Source organism: Argiope bruennichi, chromosome 8, assembly GCF_947563725.1.
Source record: "Argiope bruennichi chromosome 8, qqArgBrue1.1, whole genome shotgun sequence".
Classification (NCBI taxonomy): Eukaryota; Metazoa; Arthropoda; class Arachnida; order Araneae; family Araneidae; genus Argiope; species Argiope bruennichi.
The window spans coordinates 126,327,199-126,354,122 of record NC_079158.1 but is presented as its reverse complement, the minus strand read 5'-3'; the positions used below and the strand labels follow the sequence as shown (position 1 = coordinate 126,354,122).

The following is a 26,924-nucleotide window of genomic DNA, read 5'->3' as shown; positions in this document are numbered from 1 at the left end:
TCACAAGGTTAACAAACAATATTTTCAAAAACAACTTTGATTCGGGTGAGTATCGAACTCACGACCATCATACAGCTCTATTGTGAGGATTATGAGACTGACGCGCTGCCTACTGCGCTACCGAGTCTTCGAGCCTAGGGCAATAGAAGAATATCGCAACGTTAACAAAACAGGAAACTTTTTCAAAAAGTAACGTTGTCCCGAGTGAGGTTCGAACTCACGACCTTCATATATCTACACAGAGAGTATTATAAGACTGACGCGCTACATACTGCGCTACCGAGGCTCCGAACCCAATTGCAATATAAGAATATCGCACCGTTAACAAAACAAGAAACAACTTTTTCAAAAAAACATCGTTGCCTCGTGAGAGGATTGAACTCACGACCTTCAGAGAGCTCTATTGAAAGGATTTTGAAAGTGACACGTTGCCTACTGTGCTACCGAGTCTTCGAACCAACAGCAATAGAAGAATTTCACAAGGTTAACAAAACAAGACACAACTTTTTCAAAAAACAGCGATGCCACGAGTGAGAATCGAACTCCTGACCTTCAGATAGCTATTGTGAGGATTATGAGACTGACGGGCTGCCTACGGCGCTACCGAGGCTTCGATACACCGGCAATAGAATATCCTACGTTAACAAAACAAGAAACCACTTTTTCAGAAAGTAACGCTGCCCCGGGTGAGGATCGAACTCACGACCTTCACCTCTATTGAGAGAATTATGAGACTGACGATCTGCCTACTGCGCAACCGAGGCTTCGAACCAACGGCAATAGAAGAATATCTGAAGGTTAACAAAGAAGAAACAACTTTTTCAAAAACAAAGTTGCCCCGGGTGGGGATCGAACTCACGACCACCAGATAGCTCTATTGTGAGGATTATGAGACTTACGCGGTGCCTATTGCTCTACCGTGGCTTCGAACCAGTAGCAATAGAAGAATATCGCAACGTTAACAAAACAAAAAACAACTTTTTCAAGAAATAATTTTGCCCCAGGTGAGGATCGAACTCACGACCTTCAGATAGCTCTATTGTGAGGATTATGAGACTGACGGGCTGCCTACTGCTTTAACATCTATTTGAGCGTGGTTCCAGCCTAAAATACATACTAACAAAACAAATAGAAATTTTATTACATCAAAATTCACAAGTGGTGCAAAAACATCAGTAAAACCAACTCCAGGTCTTTGCTTGAAACCTTGTGCGACTAGTCTCGATTTGTATTTCCTCACGTTATTTTTCTCGTCATGCTTATATTATATACCCACCTACAACTTCAAACTTTCATATTAGAATTTGGCTCGACTAGATCCCAGATCTTTTTACTCTGCATCATTTGAATTTCCTCTGAAATAGCTTCATTCCATTTACTTTTATCTGGAGAATTTTTAGTTTCTGCATACGTTTTTGGAATTTCGGACATGTATATCTCATGGTGAAAAATATCATCTATACAGTTCGCTTCATCTAGAGAGTCCGAACCAGTTTCTTCCTCACTATCTGATTTTTGATCAAAACGCGTATTTACTGTTGTTGGTTTAGAATTAAACTGATCTGGATCAAAGGCTAAATTGTTTTTCTCGCAATATCTTTTAGCATCGTTTAATGATCTAAGTCGTTCTTTACTGGGTGGATAATAGTATACATCTACTCTCTCGCCTTTTTTTCTAGGTTTTTCTAGTCTTTTCCAAGTTGAAATATCTAACAAGGGCAAATTTTCTGGTAAACAAGTGTTATCATCCTGTAACTTTGTATAACTTCCGTCTTTCAAAATTTGATCCAATTGATACCAAGCATAATCATACCTTTTAATTTTACCAAATAAAGTTTGAACCCCGTTTTTTGCTTCATCCATTTTAACATGAATACTTTCTTCAATCTTTTCTTCTTTTGGTAGCCATACCCTATATCCTCTTCTACTTACTGCATAACCCATAAATATTCCAATCTTAGCTTTGGGTTGCAATTTATTCCTATAAGCTTTTGGTTGGTTGAGTGAGTGAGTTTTACTGGCGCAAGAGCCAAATTTGGCCATACTGCGCCAAACTTATGGTGGATAAACAGGATCGTGGTTTAAAACATATGGTAATGTACTATAAAAAGTTAAAATTCTAAAATTATTTTGAAATTACAGCGAAATTGAAAAATAGTGAAATTAAAAAACTTTTTTCATATCTGATTCCAATAGAGAAATTGTCAAAGTAAATTTAAAAAACTATACAAAATATGCTTAAGAAACAATGTTGGAAGAAATTAAAATATCATTAGAGATGCAAACATGTAGATAAAATGCAATATACACACACATATGTGAATTTATATATATACACATATATATTACACACATATACAAAAGCAAATATAATAGAATTTCAATAATGAATCTTCAAAGGTTAAAAGCAAAAAACAGCATCGAAAAGACAAAAAAGTAAGATGCAAGTTCACTACGATTTCTTTGGAATAAGGGTTTTTTTTCTTTTCTTTTTTATATTTAATCGAGGGAGGAGGACTTATAGTTTCAGACGAGTCTTCTAAGTCCTCAGACATGATATTCCAACATATCCCCATCTGATGCAGTGGAAGAGCTCATTTCCGCATCAGCATTATATTGACTAGACTGTTGTAGATTTGTTCCTATTAAAAGAAGATTATCTATGGATTGTAGTGCCGTATCAGGAGAAAGTAATTTTATTTCAGCCGTAATTGGCTTATTACACAATTTGGGTTTCACAGTTGGCGCAATTTGCGACGCAACAGTGGTGGGAACTTGGTGTGGTGAGGTAGAGTAAAATTTTGAAATTTTTTCAGCATTGGTTAAAGATTTTGTTTCCACAGGTGAGGCCTTTTTAAACTTTTTAGTGTGTGTCACTAGTTGAAAACCAGTTAAATCCGGCGAAGCTGAAGCATTGTCACTGATTGGTGCAACAGACACAGGCGAAGGATTTGGCAAGTTAACTGGAATAGGAGCTCTTCGAGTAGATTCCAATGGTTTTAAAACCTTACCAGAAGATAGATCATTCAGATCCCACTGAGTGGATATGGTAGCCGACATTTTTTTAACTGCAAAAGCGTAATTTATCGCAGCTGAAGGCGTTTTCGATTTTATGAATTTGCGAGCTTCTTGATAAGAGATTTTATTTTTGATCTTAGTTGAAATTATTTCTTTCTCCTGTTTCCAAGCAAGACAGTTTCGGGAAAAGGAAGTGTGCTGGTCTTTGCAATTCACATGCTTCTCTTCGGCAGTGCAGTTGGTACTGTCATGACCAGATTCTGCACAACGGGCGCATGTTAGAGTCCCGCGGCAAGAAGTTTTACAATGCCCGAAGCGTTGGCACTTGAAACAACGCAATGGGTTTGGAATATATTCTCGGACAGAAAGCCGCATATATCCGGCTTTTATGTGCTCAGGTAATTTAGGAGAATCAAATGTCAATACTAAATGTTTTGTTTTTAGGAGTTGGCCATCCCTTCGTATAGAAATACGCCGTACATGGGTCACTCCCTGATTTTTTAAATCTTTAGTTATATCTTCAACAGAAACATTGAATAGCTCTCCGCAGGATATAACTCCCTTAGAGAAGTTTAACGTCGGGTGGGGACTAACTTGAATAGGAATTGTAGACAGATTTTTCAGCATAGCAATTTGTTTGGATTGTTTGGAGGATCCAACTTCAACTAGTAAATCGCCAGATCGAAGCTTCTTTATGGATTTAACCTCACCTACATTACCAGAAATGGCTTTCTCGACAAGAAATAGGGACACATTATGAAAGGTCTCTTTTGCATCAGATACTCTTCGGATTAGAAAGAAAGATGGAAAATTGTTAGTTTGTGAAATCGAAATGGTGGTGGGTTTTTTTTTCTTGCCCATGCGACATTGATGGCGACATTTCCATTCATACTCGAGTTTTTCTTTTTCAGTAGACTCTTCTGGATAAAGCTTTTCTTCACCAATTGCAAAATTCCAACAGCCGCGATCCATCAAAAAGACTTTCATGTCTCCCTTCCATGACGAATAGTTCGAATCATCGAGTTTCGGGAACACAAAAGACGAAAAATCTGAATTCATCCTTTCTTCGGCTTAGTAAAAATTCACAACAATTATCAGCACTTATTCTTTCAGTTCATAAACATGGATCTTACAGCAAATGTATTTGGCTCACCTGGGACCATAACCATGTTGGAATTTTTCTCAACAAAAATAACAGAGTATAAAAAAACCAAGCATTTAGATTAAAATCAAAATCTTTTAATGAAAAACTAAAATTCTGCATCTTGCAGAGTATACCACTAAGGTATATACACCAAGGCGGAGTCTGTTCTTTTTAATTAAAAAGAACAAACATCCAATAACAGTTCATGCGGAAATACAACGTACTTCCGGTTACAAAATGATTATCCAATGATGTTGCTCCTCTGGGACCGACCTCTGCTTGATTTCAATATGCAACAGAGGATTCGAACCAACGGCAGTATAAAAATATCGTAACGTTTAAACAACAAGAAACTACTTTTTCTGAAAATAATTATGCCCCGGGTAAGGATAAAACGAATGACCTTCAAATAGCCCTATTGAGACATTTATGAGACTAATGTGCTACCTACTGCGCTACCGAGGCTTCAAACCAACGACAATACAAAAATATCGTAACATTTACAGAACAAGAAACTAATTTTTCTAAAAATAACTATGTCACGGGCGAGGATATATCGCAAGACCTTCAGGTAGCTCTATTGGGAGAATTATGAGACTAACGCGCTGCGTACTGCGCAACCGAGGCTTCAGGCAAACTGCAATACAAAAATATCGTAACGTTTACAGAACAAGAACCTACTTTTTCTAGATGCCGCTGTGGCCTGGTGGTAAGGTCTCGGCTACGGAACCGGAGGGTTCCTGGTTCGAGACCCGATTCCACCGAAGAACCGTCGTGTAGGGGGTGAGTTGCACGTTAAATCCGTCCTGACCAAACGTCCTCCAGCTGTTGTGGTGTGGTGTAGAGAGGGGGGTGCCAGCACAGGTGTCGTCCTCGCCATCTGACCGTGGTTCAAAATAGTTGCTTCAAACGGGACGTTAATATAATTAAACCAAACCAAACGTGCTTTTTCTAAAAACAATTATGCCCCGGGTGAGGATCGAACTCACGACCTTCAGATAGCTCTATTGAGAGGATTAGGAGACTGACGCGCTGAATACTGCGCTAACGTGGCTTCGAACCAACAGCAATAGAAAATTATCATAACGTTAACAAAACAAGAAACTACTTTTTCTAAAAAAAATTATGCCCCGGGTGAGGATCGAATTCACGACCTTCGGATAGCTGTTTTGTGAGATGAAGACACAGACGCGCTGCAGCTGCGCTACCGAAGCCACCAACCAACTGCAATACGAAAATGTCATAACATTAACAAAACAAGAAACAACTTTTTCAAAAATTAATTTTGCCTCCGGTGAGGATCGAATTAACGAACTTCAGATGCCTCTACTGTGAGGATTTTGAGACTGACGCACTGCCTACTGCACTACTGAGGCTTCGAACCAACGGATATACAAATTGATTGTAACATTAACAGAAATGAAACTGCTTTTTCTAAAAATAATTTTGCCTCGGGTGAGGATCGAACTCACAACAATGGGTAAGCTCTATTTAGAGGATTATGAAACTGACGCGCTGCCTACTGCTCTACCGATGCTTCGAAACAACACCAATAGAAAATTATCGTAACGTTAAACGAACAAGAAAATACTTTTTCAAAAAATAATTATGTCCCGTGTAAGGGCCGAACTCACGCCCTTCAGATAGCTCTATTGAGAGGGTTATGAAATTGGCGCGCTGCTTACTGAGCTACCAAGGCTTCGAACCATAGGCAATAGAAAAACATCGTAACGTTAACAGAACAAGAATCTACTTTTTTTAAAAATAATAACGGCTCGATAATAATCGGACTCATGACTTTCAGACAGCTCTATCAAGAGGATCATGAGACTGACGCGGTGCCCACTGCGCTACCGAGGCTTCGAACAAGCGGCAATAAAAAAATATCGTGATGTTAAAAGAACAAGAAACTACTTTTTTTTAAAAATAGTACTGCCCCGGGTGATAATCGAACTCACGACCTTCAGATAGCCCTATTGTGAGGATTATGAGACTGAAACGCTGCCTACTGCGATACCGCGGTTTGGAACCAACGGCAATACAAAAATATCGTAACGTTAACAGAAAAAGAAACTACTTTTTCGAAAAATAATTTTGCCCCTGGTGTGGATCGAACTCACGACTTTCAGATGGCTCGATTGAGAGGATTATGAGACTTTTGCGATGCTACTGCGCTACCGAGGCTTCGAACCAAATACAATTCGGCCAATTATATAATGGCTAATAAGACAATGCGTGAGCAGAAAGGGACTGATTTATATTTGCCACAATTTTGTAAAATATAACAAAGAGTAAAAAATGCAGGAATTAATTTATGATAAGTAATCAATTTTTTAAGCCAAAAAAAAACCACAGACTTCTACAAATGCATGCGCAGTAAGAAAAAAAATGTAATACACTGCATGTTGTTGTCCCGTCGGGACAATGACTTGCCCTGGCCCTGCACAGCATTTTTCAGCCTTTTTACGCATTCCTCTCCTACTGGCCGTCTTATAATTGGCTGAGTGTAAACCCACCCTTATTACAATACGGTTTGAAATGACAGACATGCTGTTAAAGACATACAGTTAGGAGACATGTTCTCTTTATCCTATAACTACTGCCATTTATACGAGGATGCTTCATCACTTCATACAATCAGTTTCCTCCCCGAATTTCTGCACAACGTCAATGTGAAGATCCTAGAGCTGTAGTGTCGCATTTTATGTGGTTTGATATTAGCAAAAACGTGGAATTACCTATTTTACTTCCTCGCATCAGGAAGTAAAGATTCTATCACCCTATCACAGCAAAAACTAAAATGATTATAAATTTACGTAGCACTCATTTCCTCATTTTCTTACATTTCATTTATAACTTGTTAGAATCCATTCAGAGAATAACATTGAAAATCCCGTAATGAGAGCAGTTTTTTTCCCCATTTATGAATTTGTTAAGAAATGGAATGCAGTTCGTTACTTTTATAAGCTGATGTACAAACAGTTTTTGGACGGTCGAATGTTGCTACATTTTCTTACAGATCTATAATTCTGGTGACAATATCGCATGTCCATTTTTATACACTTTATTTTGCATTTTATACTTTACTTTGCATGTTTACAGAGACACATATGTTTCAAAAAGTAGCTCTTTAACATGATAATCTTTATAGACTATCATATTATCAGTAAATAGATTTATGCCATTTCCCATCTTGAAGAGATTATTAAAAATGCTTTACAAGGAAGGTCATTGACCCTACTACTGCTGAATTTGTCATGTAGGCATTTCTAAAAAGTTTGTATTAATAAGGCTTTTCAAAATTGTAATTATATTTTTAATTAACCAGTAAGGTGATCTCTTTGGAGTTTTCTCTTATATCCACAAATCATTTTTTTATTCCCTCCCCCCTGCATAAAATAGTGATCTTCGGCTAATATCGGGAATATCTTACATGGTATTGATGAATGATAGTTATGAAATAAAGATCTCTGACACATGAATATAGTTTATATATGAAATATAGTGTAACCTTTTTACTGAATCTATCTTGAGAATATATATTTTGTGCCAATTGACACCGAAGTTTAACATCATATTTGGAGTTACAAGATCACATACCAAATTTCATGGATTTAAGTCATTCCGTTTATGAATTATGCGTTTACATGCATGCCAAAGTGTAGACCGATAGACGGTGAACCGTTTAATAGATTTCATTCATAATTTGATCAGAATTTATATTTTAGATGCTAACATTGTAAACAAAATCGCACCTACATAACTCTTTGCATTTTGTAGTTATATCGAGTTCATTTGTACTCGAATAATCAGGCAGACAGACTTGCTCTTAATGGATTTTGTTCGAAATTAGATTGAAATTTGGCCGTAAGTTCATGTACCAAATCTGGTCAGGTGCGCACTACATCAGTCGGAGCCAAACGCTCTTCCGCTGGTGTGATGTGGAAGCTTAGAGAGGGGGGGTGTCCGCTCAGGTGTCGTCCTCGTCATCTGACCGCGGTTCAAAATGACGAAATCCGTCCTAAAATAACCCTAATGTTGCTTTAAAACGCGACGTTAAAATAACTAAACTAAACTCAAAACAGTTACTGCCATCGATGGTCTTTAACTCAGTTCTGAAGCCCTCGTTAGTCTGTAAAAATCTCTGAAATTTTTTTAAAGAAAAGGTGTAGAATAAAAATACTTAAACATTCGTCTTTCAAAGTCTCGATTTTGGAATGCTTGCCAGCCAGCTCGTTGTCTTGGATTCTAATATCCCCCATTTTTTCAAACAACTTGATCAACAAGCAAAGCACGATTTTCTGTTGACTCGACAGTCAAACGGTCTTGTCCTTCTTCATGGAGAATGTGATTTATAGCCGAACGATTTTTATCTCTTTCCTGAATTGAAGAATTGTCTGAGATGTTAAAATACTAACCCGTACTAATGAGGAACTTTAACGTAATAAAGGGTGTCCCAAAATTTAAGCAAGATTTGAATTTCCTACCATTCGTGCAGTAAAGTGTTGGCAACCCTATTAAAAACATTTGACAACTTATAGTTTAGGATTAGAATGGAGCGTTACACGATAGAATAACATGTTTTAATTGTTGAACGATATTTCAAAAATTAGTCTGAAGGTCTGTCTGCCACTATCCGAAAATGTGAGAATTGGCCTCTTGATCGTGTGATTTAACACCACTGGATTTCTTTTTATGGGGTTATTTGAAGTCAAACGTCTATGCCTATAAGCCCATAAGCAAGCACACATTGGAGGAGGAAATGTAACGTTTCATCAACGAAATTCAGCCACAATTATGCAAAGTGGGCATGGAAAATTTCGACAAAAGAGAGCGTATGTGACAGCAAAGCCGTGGAGGCCATTTACCCTATGTGTTATTCCACACGTAACCCAATCCTGTGTACTTTACGATTTAATAAAAAAACAGCAATATGAAGAAAAAAATGTGTTTTTTGTTTAACTCGAGTTAATACGTTGTTCAATCGTGAACGCTCCATTTTTACCAACCCTAAACTATCAGCTACCAAATGACCTTTTAAAATCGATACTTTACTGCACAAATGGTGATAAATTCAAATCTTGCTCTAATTTTGGGACACCCTTTATTAATGCTCATTTCATACCACTGATGGCAACTGCTTTCGAAAATTCTGTGAGGTATTTTCAAAAACGCTGATATATATATAAACAGACACTTTAATCTATTTTCACGGTGATTATGTTGACTTTTGGTAATTTATTTATTTTGCTCTTTAAACTTGTCTTTTCTTTTTATGGTTCATCGGAACTTGGAAAAAAAAGACCCGCATATGGAGACTGTCAAACCAGAGTGAATGATGTTTATGAATGGGTATTCTTTCACTTTATTCTTTGCTTAAGATTTTTTTTGAGTTACTGTAGCTTTGAAAAGTAAGATTTCCCTAGTTGCGATTGAATTTGTTCTCTACATCTTATTGGATCATGTGCTCTGAGCTCCATGCAAAAGCAGCAGTCCATGATATTCAAAACGGCACATATAAAAAAGACATTCGGATTCAAAAGTGATGGAAAACAACAGATTCATCGCGACCTTTTCATTAGGGTCATGCTAAGTGATTTTCAAAGTTAAGTACAGTGCCGTGAGAAGAGTTGCGCTGAAATGATTATTACAAAAACATATGCTGAGGATTTTCAAAAAAATTTCTATGGGTGAAAGGAATGCAAAAAATAAAACCATCGTTACTTGCATTCCCTTGTGTAAAACATAGGCATGAATGACATAAAAGAGATTATTGGTTGATGACTAACAAAACAAAAATACACCTCCATTGCATTTTCTTTATTTATTTAATCACATTGGGAGTTGTACTCAAAAAGAAAAAAAATTAAGAAAATAGAAAAAAAATTATATAAAAAATGGCTATTTTATGGTATTTTACACATATATGTTATCTCCTATTCTATTATAGTCTCTTAATTGATATATATATATATAGTAGCGGCAATGGAATTAATTAAAAGAATACAAAATTAGCTCGCATTTAGCTAAAGGAATTTTCGTATACATGCATGAAAATATGATATTCATTTGCTGATATAAACAAAAAAAAAAGAAACAAAAGAACGAAAAATCATGAAATTAGATTTTTAAAAAATGCAATGAATTGTAAAAAATGAACTGATTGATGATATTTCTAGAAAATTATTTTAATTGCTATAAGTTGTTTTATTGTGATTCATTTTTACATTACTTAAGGATCAAGTACCTTTGATCAATGTAAGGAACGTTTAACGCATTTTTAAAACCCATCATTTTCTATAATTGCAGTAATTTTTTTTTTAGCTGGAATCTTTGGTATTAACAATACTAGGATATATTATTTTTTCGTTTAAAATTACCGAGAGGAATACTAATTAAAGTTTGAAGGAGAATTCAAGTGTGATATCTTTAGTTCTAAAGTAACTGGATTTATTAATCCAGAGAAAAGGAAGGAAAAAATGTGCAATTATTAATACTTTAAAAAAACATTTGTTTAAGTAATACTCATAGTTAAACTAATAATCCAGGAAGAAATGTCTACTTTTGTTGTTAGTTTTCAAATGAAAATAGAGTTCATTCAGAGAAGGCACCATTATTTTTATTTTATAATGAAACTTTTTATTAAAAGTTATATTTCAATCAGAGTTTTTTTAGATTCTCTTAGCAGTTTATCTTTCCCAGAAGCAGTCCATTTCTTTCTTTGCCTTTTGAGAAAATATAATTATTGTATGAAGTGAATGAACTTATTAATTTACTTTCAGTATTTTTTTAACTAAAAAAATTATTAGAAGAAGATCATAATGGAAAAGTAATTAAATTTCGTAAAAATTTTACTTTTGACACCCTTTTGGATGGTATGAAACGAAAGATTACATCATGAATTTAAGATTAAATCAGATGTTAAAATACTTTTCACAAATTACTAAATAACGATGAAAGAGATCGGAAAAAATGTCATTAAATATTTCATTGTTTCGGATAAAAGGGACGGCTAATTTTATAGAACAACTTTAAAGCAAGTGATAAGTATCGCTGGTTAGCAAACAACACCCGGAGTGAAACATCGCAAAAATTTCCAAATATGTGAAGAAATCCCTTAGACAATCAATAACTTATACTTCATAAAAACATTTTCTTCTCTTTTTTTGTAATCTTTAGCCTCTCTCTCTCCCTCCATACAAACCACTACACTTTACAATTCGAATTACGAAGGCATGACCACACTTTGAAAAGACGAACTACAATTCCGGTTTCTAGCAATCGAACCCTCGAACAAAACCTTAATAAATAACATCAAATAAACAAAAATAAACAAATAAAGCAAAACGTGGAAGAAGAAAAAAAAAGCAAGAAAGGAGGGGAGGATGCCTCTTTTTTCTTCAGGAGGGAAGCAGCTGATGATAACTCCCGATGGGTGCTCGTTAAAGGCCGTCCTTCGAGAATATCGTCTCGGCTGGACGCTCATCCCTTTCACGCCTGGTCGACCCCAGCTTCTTGGACTGCTAGTCCTCGCGAGGCTGCAATATCTCTTCAGACATGGGCCCGTGCCGGACGATGCTCGCCCTCGTGGCGATGGCTCTCTGCCGGATAAAGATGGCGGCGGTGAGTAACCTTCCATTCCGAGTAATAACAAGAATTGTGGGTAATTACATTGTTTGAATTGGTTCATTCAAAGTTTGGTTAGGTTCCACCACTTTCACTTGAAAATGAATGTTTTCTTTACGGATAAAACTGTGTGTTATGTTGTTACATCCTTTCTTGTAAATAATGTAGGAATGATTTTATAGATATGTGCTTTGGTAAAATTATTTTAACATTGCTATTTTGAAATAAAACAGGTTTAATTCTTTTTTGGAAGTGACTAAAAGTTTTGTTAGTTCATAAAATGCCTTTTCTCCATAGAAGTTACCGATTAAGCGGATGCATACATTTTTTTTTCTTCTTAAAATCAAACAAGTTGAATTTGCATGTTTGAAAAATTTAATTTTTATTCTATAGCCCTAAAGAACTGCATAATAGTGATAACTTAAAACGCAGATTTTGATGACATGATACATGAAATGTATTTTTTAAAGAATATCCTGTATCAAAATGCTTCTGTTCTCATTGCATCTTCTTTATTTCAATGTATTCAGTATCTTAGAAATGCGTATATTTCTAATAATACTATGATTGAACTTTCAGAATTAGTATATGTCTCCTTTTAGATTTGAAAAAATAGCAACTTTTTTTCTATTTTTGTTGAATTGTGCAAATTTCTATCAACATTTTTTTCAAAATTTTATTTTATTACTTTATTTCTTTCTTTATGAACAAAACTTTCATTTTCATGAAGGAACAGAATTTTCCTTCAGTTCGACTCATCATATTTATACAAAACGTTTTTAAAAAGTGACAAAAATGAAAAGATTTGAAAATTGTCAATCTTGTTATTTCATATCAAAATTTGAACTTTGTTTCAATAACATGATGAGGCTTTTTTCAGAAAAAATATCAGAAAACACATCTTAAATGTTGCAAAATGTTTGTTTTACTTCAATAAATTATTTTTCAATTTTCAAATTCTTGTGTAATATCTCTAAAATCGTGCATGCACTCTTATAGAACATGCAACATGATTATTATTTCTCAATCATTTCATTTAGCTCATTTATTTATTAAAGATCTTATTGGCCTCATACCATGATGTTTTTTAACTATATTCATTATTTATTAGAATATATCCATTAATTATAAACAGTTATGCTGTTTGCATTCTTTTAACTTATCGAATTCGTCATTTCTTTAATAAAAAAAGATATATTCTACCAATTGCTTTAATATTTAATTTGGCTCATTATTTTTGTAAATGGAATAAAAAATTTTACAACATAGTTTTGTACAAGATTGTTCTGCTGTCAAAAAAAATTAATTTCGTTTTCTGATGGGGAAATATTTTTCTGCTTATTTCATAAGGATTAGCAAGAGAAATAAACACTTTTTTCAAATCCCTCATCAACATTGGGACGGATTTCAAGTCTCTCGTCTTTTTGTTTATTGCAATAACAGTTTGATGCGTTAAAAATGATTGAACTGAAAAAAGTGGTTTCAACGAATAAATGGGTCGACTGGAGAAATTTGAAATTCCATAAATGTCACAAGAAAAGTTCGAAAAGGAAGACCATCTTTTTTTTTTCGTATAGGAATGTACAAAGAGGAACTATTGTCATTGTCAAAAAATTTAAACTCGAGAACTCTGACACATCTCCACGTTTTATATCTCTTAGAGTCCAAAAAACACACTTGTGAAATGATGGCTGTCTATAAGAGAAGACGAAAATTCGAAAACGCTTTGGGCTAGAGGGATGAAATGAGGTGTGCTGTCTCTACTACAGTTTTCTATCAAATTTTGAATGAAATGTATTCCGAGTGCGAATGAACACAGAAGTAAAGCACCGGATAGATAAAGTCTAATACGCAGACACCCATCTCGAATTTTGAATGTAATCTGTCCTATGCATGTCAACCCGACAGTTCAAAAATGTAATAACTTTAAAGATTAAACCATATTCTTCGCCTTTTATATATTGTTTGCCAACGGATTCTAAAACACTCCGTGCGTTTGTGCATGTGTTAGGATGTGTTTAATTCGACAAAATAGGGGTGAGAGGAAAGATGAAAGGACGAGATATTTACAGTTAATAATAAATTGAATTCCGGAAATGCGCACATCCGTCCGCGTCTCACCCCTTGGTGAGATAGAATTGTCGAAATGTGGTCATCTCAGATGCGGAAACGAACAGTAGATCCAAATTATTACTATCATTTACAAGGCGGATTTAATTCAAAACGAAGGGGATTCATTGTTTGGATGAAAATTAGATTTTGAAAAAAAAAAAATAATAACAAAGTTAACAACAGCCAAAAAAATAAAAAAAAGGTGGAATAAAAATCATTTTGGAATCATGAGTTAGAGCAGTGCAAGAGCAGCAAAAACATATTGAACAATTAGAGTAAACTTTCTCAAACAACACAGAAAATGAATGAATAAAATGTAAGCGAATTCTAATGAATCAAATAGTTTTCGAAGCCGAATAGCAGGAATTATAATCCTGCATCATTTAATGAAGTAAAATGTATAGTGTTGTTACATTCCTTAAGTTCGCTCTATTGAAAATCATGCCATTGCTTAAGAATCTAAACCATTGCAATGTTGCAGATAATTACTTTCATATAAAACAAATTCTGAAAGACATTTTTTTAATTAAGTCTCTTAATTGTAATGACAAAGTGAGACTCGCGCATTGAATAATTCCATTTCCAGATAATAAGCTCAGATCAAGTCATTCCTAAACGTTGTAACCCGATGCCAAAAGGAAGGATAATTTCATAAACATCTCAAGTATTCTATGGAACTTAGTTAAATCTATCATAGTCTCTTATTTAAAATATCAATTATAGAAAATATCACTGCAAAGAGGCTAAAGAAGTTAGTCTCCTGTTTAATAATATAGGAGAAAAAATATCACTGCTAAGAGGTTAAAGAGGAACTCTGAAGGTATTTCATTTTAATGTGGAGGAAAAACCCTTATCTCGCAGTATTTCCAATAGATTAGATATTGAACATTGTAAATGAAAAAAAAATCATTAAATAAAACTAAGTAATAACATATTCTTGTCAGTCTTTAAAAATGATTGTTTTAAAATTAGCTAACATAAAAATATTCTAATTATGGAATATTGTAAAGGAAAAAGTCATTAAAATGCAATAATAACATATTATATTCTTGTCAGGCTTTAAAAATTATTGTTTTAAAATTAGCTAACATAAAATATCCTGATGATCTCATTACCTGTTTTCTAGAATAAATATAGATAATATAAAACATTGTTTTAAATGTTTTAGTTTTCTTCTTGTAAATTCATAAATATTCCAACATTTCAAATTATAAATTAAATTACAAGTGTAAGCTCATTAAAATGCAAACGATCTTTAATGATGTATTTAAAAGGTATTTCATTAAATAGTTACTTTTTCTTCATCTAATTATAAAAACTACATTGAATCCATTTGCCTACAGTATTCAACGGATTTAAAATAGTCATTTTTTTTTTCTTTTTTAATTTTCAATTAATATCTACCTGTTTCGTCAGTTAAAAACTACATATTTATCATAAATATTAATATTTTATTTTTAATTGTATTTTCTTCTGATTCCTGTAGTGCGTCCGTTTCCAAAATTATTACTATTATCTTTACTTTTATAAGAAAACAATCGCATTTTAACTTTCTAACAATTAAATAATAAAGATAATTATGCAGTTTATTTTTTCTTCTTTTCACTCGTGAAAAACATAAAATAAATATTAATTTCCATTATTCGAATTAAAATAAAAATTATGTGTCGGTCACCCATTTGATAAACAAAATTTTCTTACAAAAATAACTTCTTTTCGTTCCTTTTGTATATTTAATTCAATTCTATTGTGATTTTTGAAATTATAATTACTATTAAATGCTAATGCGAAATCGAAGAAAATGACATTATTGTTATTTATTTTTTGCATTTATATTAAATATAATAAGTTTATGTAAAATTCAGAGTAACTGCGCGATTTTATGACACCACTTTTTAATTGCTTTTATTTCGCAGTCTACAAAAAGCCTCGATCGATCCCTTTTGAATATTCATGTCATCGCAGGTCAAGCATAAATGATTGAGAATTGTTTGTTTAATCACTTATTGCTATTTTTAGAAGGTGAGTTAGCTGGATCATCATTTTTCCGTCCTTAACAATCACTTTCCTGCGAAAGCCAACGAGGCAACTAATAATAGTGCTGCGGTGCCCTCCTTCTATGATCACAAACATTTTTTCAAATCTGTGTTTAGATTTAAATTTAAACATATCAGAAAACCTAATTAATTCTGTAATGGGAAAATCTGAAACTAATGGAACTCCCATTACTGTAACGAAATAGTTATGTATTTATTTCTATGCTTTGTGCATTGCTTTAAAATTTAGACTTCATGAAATATCAGGGATATGCACATACGTACGCATACACACACGTGTGTGTGTGTGTGTGTGTGTGTGTGTGTGTGTGTGTGTGTGTGTGTGTGTGTGTGTGTGTGTGTGTGTGTGTGTGTGTGTGTGTGTGTGTGTGTGTGATGGAAAATATTTTCCTTTTACGAGAATATCCATTTTTAACACAACTCCTTATGTGTTGTTGTATGTTGATATTGTACGTATTGTTGTCGTATGCGTTGTTGAATAATATGTTGGTGAACCAGTGACGTTAACGTTTCTGTGAGGTCATCTATTATAGGAGGAGACGGATTCGTCATTAGACAGCTGCCTAGTGTCGCTAAGATCAGAAAAATGTTACAAGCAGATCGATTAAAAACTTTTATTTTACAAGTTACCGATTAAATAGTTTACAAATTCTATGAATGATTAAATATTAGGATAACATTAATACTTTATCCAGTATAATTAGTCAGGTTTCTATGTGTTACATAACGTTCACTCAGTTATTAGAATATTTATAAAATCAAGCATCTGGTTCAATAATACTAATGCTGTGTGCGAATTTGATTGTCAGTTAATCTCGAATATAACCGATAATAATAAAATAAACTATTGAAATGTTAAACATGAGATGGAACTAAATTGACCATCCTTTTAAGAGAGGGGTCTCATAATATTCACTGCCCAAGACCGCTAAATCCGTTATTGATTACAGCGTGAATAAGTATAAAATAGTGCCTGTAATAAATTAACAAGTCCGATGAAGTGTGTATCTGAAAGGCATAGTGACTTCAATATCTGTATGGGACACATTCATATGAAATCACTACTTACTGAACAACTATTGAACATAGCATAACGTGAATGTTTTGAAACGTATTATTATGGACTTTCATTCCCAAAATCTTCTACTTCATTCATGAACTGGTGAGGTGAATCAGACAAATTTCTCCGCGTTTTCATGAATGAAAAACAACTTCCGGGTTGCGGACAGTGAATAGAAAATGGGAATTCCTTCGTAATATTTGTTTACTTGATTTTTTTTTTCTCCGACTGAGTGGTCAGCCTAATCGGTTTCTCTTCTTTTTCCAGAGCAACGAAAGTTCCAACCTGACAACCCAAACGCCAACAGCCGGTAAGTCCACAACCGTTTTTTATGCTTCTTCCACACACAATGAACGTTCTGTAACAGTTAAATGTACCTTTCCTGGTCCGTAAGTCTCGCGCTGTGTTATTAGCGCTTAAAATAGATAATTCCAGAGTTGACTTCTTTTTATATCGGTAAGTTGTCCTTTAATATGAGGTTCACCGGAATTCTCCGCATGCTTTTCAAGTAAAAGTTCTGTTCGGGATGTTCCGACACAAAGGTTCAGAGCCCTGCATGATCCTCGCCCTTGGAATGCAGTATTTCGTGGAATCGTTTGATTGATTTGACCTCCAGCGCGGAATCTCGGATGGAAACAGTTTTACTCTCAGGTCTTGAATGATGCAACCGGATACTGTTATATATAAGAAAATATGCAAGACTTATTGTTTTTAGGGGAATGCACGGGTGCACTTATTCGGTGAAACTGACACGAAGAAGATACGTATCCATTTCGGTTACGTTTTTTCGCCGCTTACTATTTTGAACTGCCTTATAAGGAAGGTTCATTTCTCTAGGTTATTTTACAACCGATTCTCTTGTCTTGTTTTGCTTTTACACTTGAAATAAATAGGCATCATACGCTTCCTATATTATTTAAATGATCATAAACATAGCGATCACTGCAACCATTCTGTACAGCATTAATAAAACCACAAATGTCTAAAAATATTGAAATGAATTACTAAAAATAATAGTTTCTGAAGCTTCTTTAAACCACAATAGCGAAATAAGAAGTCTTTTCGCGTTTACTAATATCTTCAAGCAGTAGGCCATCAATGAGAAAATCTGAAAATATCCCGTAATCCAGCATTGTCTTTTCCCTTCATTTGGCGAATAAAAGCCATGAGCCAATCGATTCACTTTTTTTCATCCCTGTCATTTGGTTTATTAAACAAAATGCTTCCTTTTAAGATGCAACAATGTCTGTTTAATCCTTAGCTTCTCCTTACCTATTTGAAACATAAAGTGAATTCAAGGAAATATGTATCACTTATTTGATACTAAATAGAAATGCATTGCATTAAAGCAGACGAAACACAGATTCATTCCAAACAATTGTACCAATTACAAACGGCTACAACTTTCTTGCAAACGCCGACAGAAAGAAAACATTTGAAAGAAACACATAAGGTAAATCTATGTGGATTTTCCTTGGTCACATGGACAACATCCATGCGACAGTTTACTTTGCTAAAAGCAAATTATTATTTATGCATGCCTTCTGCGTCTTATACATATTTCTGTCTTTACGTATTCCAAATAATCAGTCTTTTTGCCATTTAACTATTTATCACAACATAAACGCTATGAATATTGGACGACACGGATTCAATACTAACCATTTGCACTTGTATGTGTTCCCTCAGGCACCAATCAAGACAGTGCATCACTTCAACGTTTTATTTATTTTTTATTTTGATTGTTAAAAATACCTACAGAGTGGTAAAAAGATGCAGATTAATTTTTCGAGAATTTTCAACTTAAAATAACTATATACATTTATTTTTCGAAACAATAAAAAAGTCCTTATATAAAGTAAATAATTAGGCATCCACTTACTTTTCCGAGTGCAAAGGGTTAAAAAACGTCAAACAAATATAGGTAATAATTACAGAGCCATTTAAATTATTATTACCGATTCCATATTCAATGGGCTATGATTTTTTCCAAATCGATTGGATTCCCCTTTGGGAAGGGAAGACGCACACTGGATTTTTCCTTTTTAGAGATTCCTTGACCCAAGTCGCCACACGATCCGTTCGTTCACTGCTGCAGGCGAAGAAGATATTAAGACAAAGTATGTAACATATCCCAATGGAGCAAAGACACAAAAACTAATTTCAAAAAATGTAGACAGTCGCATGCAAAACATGCATGTGGATATAGAACGCGTATCAGTGATTGAGGACATGCTTCACACTGTCTATTGCTCATGTAACTAAGGAAAGTCACATATGCATCTCATTAAATAAGCAAACAAAAAAATATATGTTTCCTTTTGTGTTGATTTCAATTTTTCTTAAACCATCGTTAGATCGTTACAGCCGTTTATAATCTGCGCAACTACTAGGAATGAGTAATATAGTACATATGTCCTTTGATTTTAACTCAGCTTTACAGTTTGAAATTAATTCTGAACAAAGCAAGCTTAACATTTGTGTGTCCACATGCTACGTTCCAAAATTTCAAAGTAAAGCTCCAGTGAAATAATTTTTATGGAATAAAGTTCAGTGTGCATTCAGAAAGAGAATTGAATCAAATTTTTTATAGCATCGGTTTGAAAGGTTTTAGAAGCCCATTTCGCTTTTATAAAACTATAAAACGCTTTAGATCGAACTGTTTTAAATTTAGTACCCATGTTTTCCTCAAGATTTAATTTCTTGATACTTACAAAATACCATGCTTTAGAAATATTAGAGGATCTAAAACTTAATGTAGAAATATATAAATTGGAACAGGATTTTTAATTGATAATATAGAAATTGGAACAGGATTTTTAATTGATAATATAGAAATTGGAACAGGATTTTTAATTGATAATATAGAAATTGGAACAGGATTTTTAATTGATAATATAGAAATTGGAACAGGATTTTTATAGACTTTTTCTATGTTAACTGTAAATTAATTTTGTCGTTCTCTGTGGTTCTGTTTGCTCATCAATGTGTTTTTAAACCACTGTTATCTTGTGAAGTCCATCAAATGGTATTGAAAAATTATGAGGCCTTGATCTTCAGAAATCGATATTTAATAAATTGATAATATTGAAAATTTGATTAATATTTGACTTGAAAGTAGAAGAAGAAATTGCTTTATGATCTATTCAACAAAAAGACATGCCATGGAAAAAAAATCTGCATTAAAATGAGAAACTATATGTAAAAGAAAATATATTGATTTGATCCCACAGTTGATTGATACGATCATGGATCGCCATTTTCAAGTTTAATTAAATTGAAAACTGGTCCAAATATGCACAGAAAATTGCAAAATTGCTGCAGAGTTGTGAAGATGTTCAGTCTTATAAAGAAATTCCATATTTTTTTGTGTAGTATCGCTGTCATGTGAATTTCATAAATGCCCGTTCTACTCCACAGTCATAGATGTAAATCGAATTATTTTACCATCCATCTTCCAAATTTATTTTTGTATCATTAGGTAAACTTTGTTGCTCAATAACACCATAGAAGAGGGGGGAAACTTATTAAATGAATTAAAATAATTTAATTGATTAAATTAATTATTAAATGTTTTTAATTTCCTCCTCCAGCTAATATCTACTACTTGCTGTCACAGTTAAGGAAAGTTATTCTTTTTTTGAATACCATCAGAGAGAATAGTCTTATTATGCAGATGTCAACATGATTTAATAGGTACTATACAGGGTAGGAGATATAAAGGGATATACTGGGATATAAAGGTTAAGACAATTTGCACGAAAGGTTAGGAATTAAATGACATGCGCAGTTCTATTGGACATATGTTTATGTCATCATTTAACTTCCTTGAAAACAGACAGTATATATCAAAATATTATAAAATGTATGCAAAACATAGAAAACATTAAAAAAAATGAAAAACATAATAAATGTCCATTATTTGAATTTTTGTGAGATAGAAAAGATATTTAAAATATTATTTGATCAAGAAATTTGGTATTAAATTGGAACGTGATAGAGCTAATATTGAGGAATTTTGAATTCAAAAAGATCCAATACTTATTCAGATAGCTAATGAATATTTGATCCCAAACAAATATAATCAGAAGAGAATGAAATTCCTTTTCGTGATGTCAAAATGATTTGATTTTTCATCTTTTTCTGGATACATTTAACGTTGCAATATTTTTCTGTGAGCCTGAATTTAAACTTTCGGATACGTATGTGAAACTCGACAGCTGACCTATCCGATCTGCCGTTCTAAAAGAGGATTAGTGTTTATTCTTTCTAACGTATTTAAATCGTGATTGACGTCACGCATGCGTCACTAACAATGTTCATTTTTTCTTTTCCTGAAATTTTTCCTAAACTGCTTCTGCTTCAATTTGTCAAGTGGCATGATCATAAAAAAATGACTTAAAATTCAAATGGATGGAACGATTTTAAATCAGATTTATGCCAATTATGTAGCAGGCTATTCAGTTTTAATTGCTTCTTACGTAACTTTATTTGAGAATTTTTACAAACGGATAAAAATGTAAGAACTCATTTTTTCATAATTCCCTGGTTTTACGAAAACATTCCTGAATTACTAGAAAATGTTTTAAGGAAAAAATGTTCATTTCTTGAGTTATATTAAATTAATTTCATTCTTAAACATATTTTTAATTATTCTGCTAAACGTTATTAACTAAATATTCTGCACCATTTTGTAATTTAGAAAGACATATGCAGCACTCATATCGTTTTAAATAATTACAAAATAACAAATAATTGTGCGTCAATATGTCTTGTTTATCAAATATTAATTTGCTTTCTAATGACACTTCAATAATTTGAATGATTCTCAATTCGTGTAAGCACTTTTGAAAATCTACCACAAATCTACCTATCTCAGTTGCTAGCAAGTGAAATCTAACTTAAACAAACCTCTATCGCTATTATTCGTAAGTAATTCCACATATAATCTCTATATTTTCAGACTTCTTACTTCGCGAAACTTTTTAAATGCTACCAACGCTAGTATCTATTTTATATTCTCTTTCTGATTTGAAATTTGAAGGATCATCCGAAACAGCTTAGTTATTCATTTCAAACTCATATATTTTACATTTATGAAGAAAATTCCATAAATCATTTCTTTTAAATGGTCTGTTAAAAAATGTTCTAAACATACCAGAAATTTAAAAAGAATCAATTGAACCTCATCTTTGAGGACTAAAAAAAAAACTCTTTAAATGAATTATCTTATGTACCAAACTTTAGGTCATATTCTTGAAAACAGTTAAATTATTGCAGTCCTTTTTAAAGAAAAGATTAATAGTCAATATTAGTTAAAGAGGGATTTTATTTTATTTTAACAGTTAAATTAATTATATGACATGCCATTCTATAATGCAAGAAATCGACAATATTTTTTTTAGTAATTTTGAAGCAAAATCAGCATTTTAACTGAATAGGCTTAATTTGTTTTAAGCATTCCTTTCCAATAATTATAAAAATAAATGTGGTAAAGGAAAACTTAGAAAGAAAAAAAGTCGAGGGGAGAATTTGGTGAGAAACAAATTAAGTAGTTTAATAAATAATAAATATCATCAGCTCTTACTGTCAAGGATTTTAGAGATGTATAAAGTTAAATGTTTTGGCTTCGATGCTTATCCTTTTCATTTCATTCAAGAATAGCAAATTTCTGACTTTCATTTACAGCAAAATTTGAATTTTTCTTTTGATATTTATTTACCTTTGATTTGTTTTATTCTAGAAACTATATATCAAATAATAAAAACCTACTTCTTTATTGAATTAAAAAAACATTTCATTTAAATACTACACACTAAATCAAACTGTATTTACTTTTCCACCAATTTCATTTTTAAATCCACATCCTAGCAAAAAAGTAGTTTCCTTTATCATAATATTTTCACTATAAGCCGTAATCTTGTAAGAAAAAGTAGATTTTCCAGTTTTTATTTGCCCTTTAGATATCAAAAGATATATTATGCATTTCATCTGAAATACTCAAAAGGATTTCATAATAATCCTGAGTTATTTTTAATCAACCTGTTACAAGATATTTTTGCACCATGGAATGAATCAAAATCAGTGGCGAAATATTTCCACTTATTTGTATTATTAATAATATTTAAATATTAGATGCAGCAGCATTAGAATTAACCAAAATCAGCGGTGAAACATTTCCATATATTTGTGTTGAAAGCACAGTGAGCGTACAAAATAATATTTAAAATTAGATGCAGCAGTACTTTGCGACTAAATTATAGCGAGCTGGAAGACTGTTCTTTGTTTCAATATTGATCTTTTCTACTGTTGTTTTTTTTTATCAAATTTAAATACACCATTAGATACGGTAGTTAATTTGTTTTCTCGGATCTAATTAATTTGATTTTTCAAATTCATAGCAAAAATTCTATCTTTTTAATTCAAAATTTCTATAAATTCAGTTTGCGCCGTTGCGTGGAATCCGCTAATTTTTTTTCAATTATTGTAGACATCATGGCAACGCAGCAGACGAAAGAAGAAAAAAAGTCCCCACGTGCATGCATAAACTAAGGATTAAATGTGGACACAGTCTCTACCATAATTATGGGATTAACACCATGTCAGACATTCGGAATAATACATTTTTTTAATGAAGTGCTATCACGGCAGCAGTGTTCTTGCTCGTTCTCATTGTGTCTTTAAATGGTAATCGTCCATTTTTCTTCCTTCATTCCATTTTCTGCCACAAACACAGGAAATGGAAATAGCTTGGTTTTTACTTCCCCCCCCCCCGACTGTCCGCACGCGATGCCACTCGGCTCTTCGCTTGTGTAATACGTTTCTGGACATTGTTTACGTTTTATGCAAGATTGCATAAGACGAAAATAAGTTATAGAAAGCCTTATCTTTATAGTCTACGGTCTTCCGGTTTTTTTCTCGAATCCGACCTTTCTTACAAAAATTACAAAATCTTTAAAAAATTCTGGAATTTTCGGAAACCAATTCATAAATAATAGCTCTGTGAATACAACTAGTTAATTTAAAATGGGTCTTTAAAGCTGAAAATGTATTTATTATATTTAATATAAGAAGCATGCGATTATTTACGGTTTAAATTCATAAATAAGAGTTCTATGAATACAAATAGATAACAAAATTGATCCTTTACACTTAAAATTCGTTATTTTTTGTAATTAATATAAAAAACGTTTTATTCACTACATTTCAACTTGTATTTTTTCAAAGATTAGCACACGTCCGAAATTCTTATAAATCTTCTTTGGACATCATATGATTGATTTTCTTAAAATTAATTACTTTTATTTTAAATCTAACCGTATCTTTACAAGAATTTCCAGGCCTGTTTATTCAGTATAAAATTCATTTCATTAAGAATTACGTTATTTCTCTGTTAATGTAACTTTTAAAATAATTCGGATTTCTATTATTCAAGTTTTAGACTTTCTAGCGAGCATAAAGAATGATTTAATCGCCATAAGTATGATATAAATGCATTTCGAATACTTCAAAATTTGATAAGGGTATTTTTAAAAAAATATTCCTGATTCGTTTCTCCGCAATTTATAAATTGAAAATAATTTTTTTCCGATTCTAAAAAAAATATCACATTTCAAATTTAATCAATAGTTTGAAAAAGGAAAGGAATTGGAAAAACCTTTTTCGGAAAAATTTGGAGGGGAAAAAAAAAAACTTTTCATTTTTCTAATTTTAAATAAAAAATTTTATACCAGTCATTTTAATTAAGAAATTTTATTTCTTAAGGTAAGGTAAGAAATTTTAAGTATTTCTTAAGGTAAGAAATTTTATAGGTACGAGTGGCGCTCTGTAAGAGAGCACGCACTATATTACATACACATTTTAAGTATTTAGATTTGCTGACAGTTGTTTCAATTATTTTTATACTGTATTTCACAAAGCAAGTTTATACATGTGTAAATTAACAGAGGAGGGGAGTTAAAACAAAAAAGGGAACGATACCAATTTCAAAATTCGAACTACAAAATATGTATTGGACGTCGCAATTTACAGATTCAACTATGCGAGAAAGGGAGGTAACTCGTCATTTTTTATTATTAATATAGCTTTATTCACGAAGGATTCTTACATAAGTTTTTGTCCCATTTCTGCTTTATAACATTTCAAAGAACTTACGAATTCATCCCTACTTTAAACCTAATTTACAATGAACACACATTTCCGATCCCGTTTTTTCCCTGAATTCTGCAAATATTGCTGGAAATCCGTTCTTAATTGTTTCCATTTTGCTCCGTCATGTCTTTTGCAAGATCACCGGCCTTTTGAAAAGAAAGTGGCAAGTTACCTGACCGAAATACGCGTCGTAGTAGTCGGCTGGAACCGGAGAGCAGTGGTCAACGAGCAATCCGTCACGCTGGTTGACCTCTGGGTTTTCTTACCTTCTGTCTGGAAAGAGGGTCACCAATTAACGTTGGCGTCTAATTGAAAACAATTTCGCAAAAAAACGGTCGACCTTTCTTGACCTAGCTCATACGTGTGCGATTGAAAACGGCTTTCGAATGAAATTAATCACTGGGATGTTCTCTCAGAGGAGAAAGTCGGTCGACCCGACGATTGTCTGGCTGTCGTTTCAGATCTCATGTCAACATTGAAGCGTTAGACAGAACATTATTCTTGAAGAAAAGCGGAAAGGCTGTCTGAAAAGAAGACAATGTTCGACATATCTACTGAAATAAAAGCATGGAGAATACAATGATACAATGGCTAATCCAAACGAATTAATTAAATCATGTATTATACGTAAAAGCAAAGCATAAAAAGGAATAGATACGTCACAACTTCTGTTGTCTTTAACCGTATATTTTTCTCTTATGAAGTAGCATTTAAAACGAAATTCTATAAATAGAAATTTTATTCGTTAAGTTAGAGTTTATTTTATTTTGTGTTCATCTTATTAGAAAATAGTGAAAATGAGCTGCTGCATAAAAGTGAAAAAAAATATTTATAGCATGCAGATATATCTTTTTGTTACATATTGATGTGATAAATAAATAACAAAAGAAAGTTATTTAATATTATTAACAGTATTTGATTTTTTTGCAGACATAACATCATAAGGAAACCTTATTAATCATCCTTCTCTAATATAAATAAATTTGAAGCTATTTAACACATGATAACTTGAACTAATAACAATTACTAACATGATAACTTTAACTGATAATTTCGATAATAACAATAACTTTTCATATGTGGTTCCACAATACTGAAATCTTTTATTCAGCATTACTGGCGTTTATTTTCAAGCATTTTGCGTTTTCTTGAAGAAATCAACATGTAATCTACTGATAGTCTATAGAAAATTGGAAAATATTTGGCTAATGAGCTTCTCAAATTTTATTCTGAACGCATCTGACTCGCAAGCAAGTGAAGCTTTTACAAGTAGGCTATAACCTTTAACTGATATGTAAACTCTTCTTAAAAAATGAATGCATGTGTAAAAATTAAAATAATATACAATATATTATTCAGAATAAATGGCTGCATATTTTAACTAGAAACCAATATTTATTTGACGTTTCTGATTATATATTTGAATGAATAAACATAAATAATTATATAAACAACACGAAAAATGATTCCTCCAAATTAATATTTATTTATAATATGCAGGGTGATTCCAAATTCATGATCATTCTTGGAGGGGAGGCAGAGAACAACAATGCAAATAGTATTCACATAGGAAATCCAAATCGTAATCCATTTCTTGAGTCATCAATACAAGATATCTCAATTCAACTAAAACAAGATGTTTAAATGCTGTATTCTATAATAGAGATGATATTTTAGAGACATTTTCCACAGTGACAAATTTATTAAAAGCAATCATTTATTGTAAAAGGAACGCATGGAAGCAAGTGACTAGGTG

General features: G+C 32.7%; 1 protein-coding gene across 2 annotated transcripts in view; it reads left to right on the top strand.

Annotated features, from left to right (window-relative positions):
* Positions 1–11,657: 11,657 nt before the first annotated feature.
* The window catches only part of LOC129981593 (cubilin-like), a 134,147-nt gene continuing 118,880 nt past the window's right edge, over positions 11,658–26,924 (top strand). For both annotated transcript variants that reach the window (XM_056092500.1, XM_056092499.1), the window contains exons 1-2: positions 11,658–11,785; positions 17,285–17,327. In XM_056092500.1, coding sequence (XP_055948475.1) covers positions 11,720–11,785; positions 17,285–17,327 — 109 coding nt within the window. In that variant the 5' untranslated portion in view covers positions 11,658–11,719. The remainder of the gene's footprint in view (positions 11,786–17,284; positions 17,328–26,924) is intronic.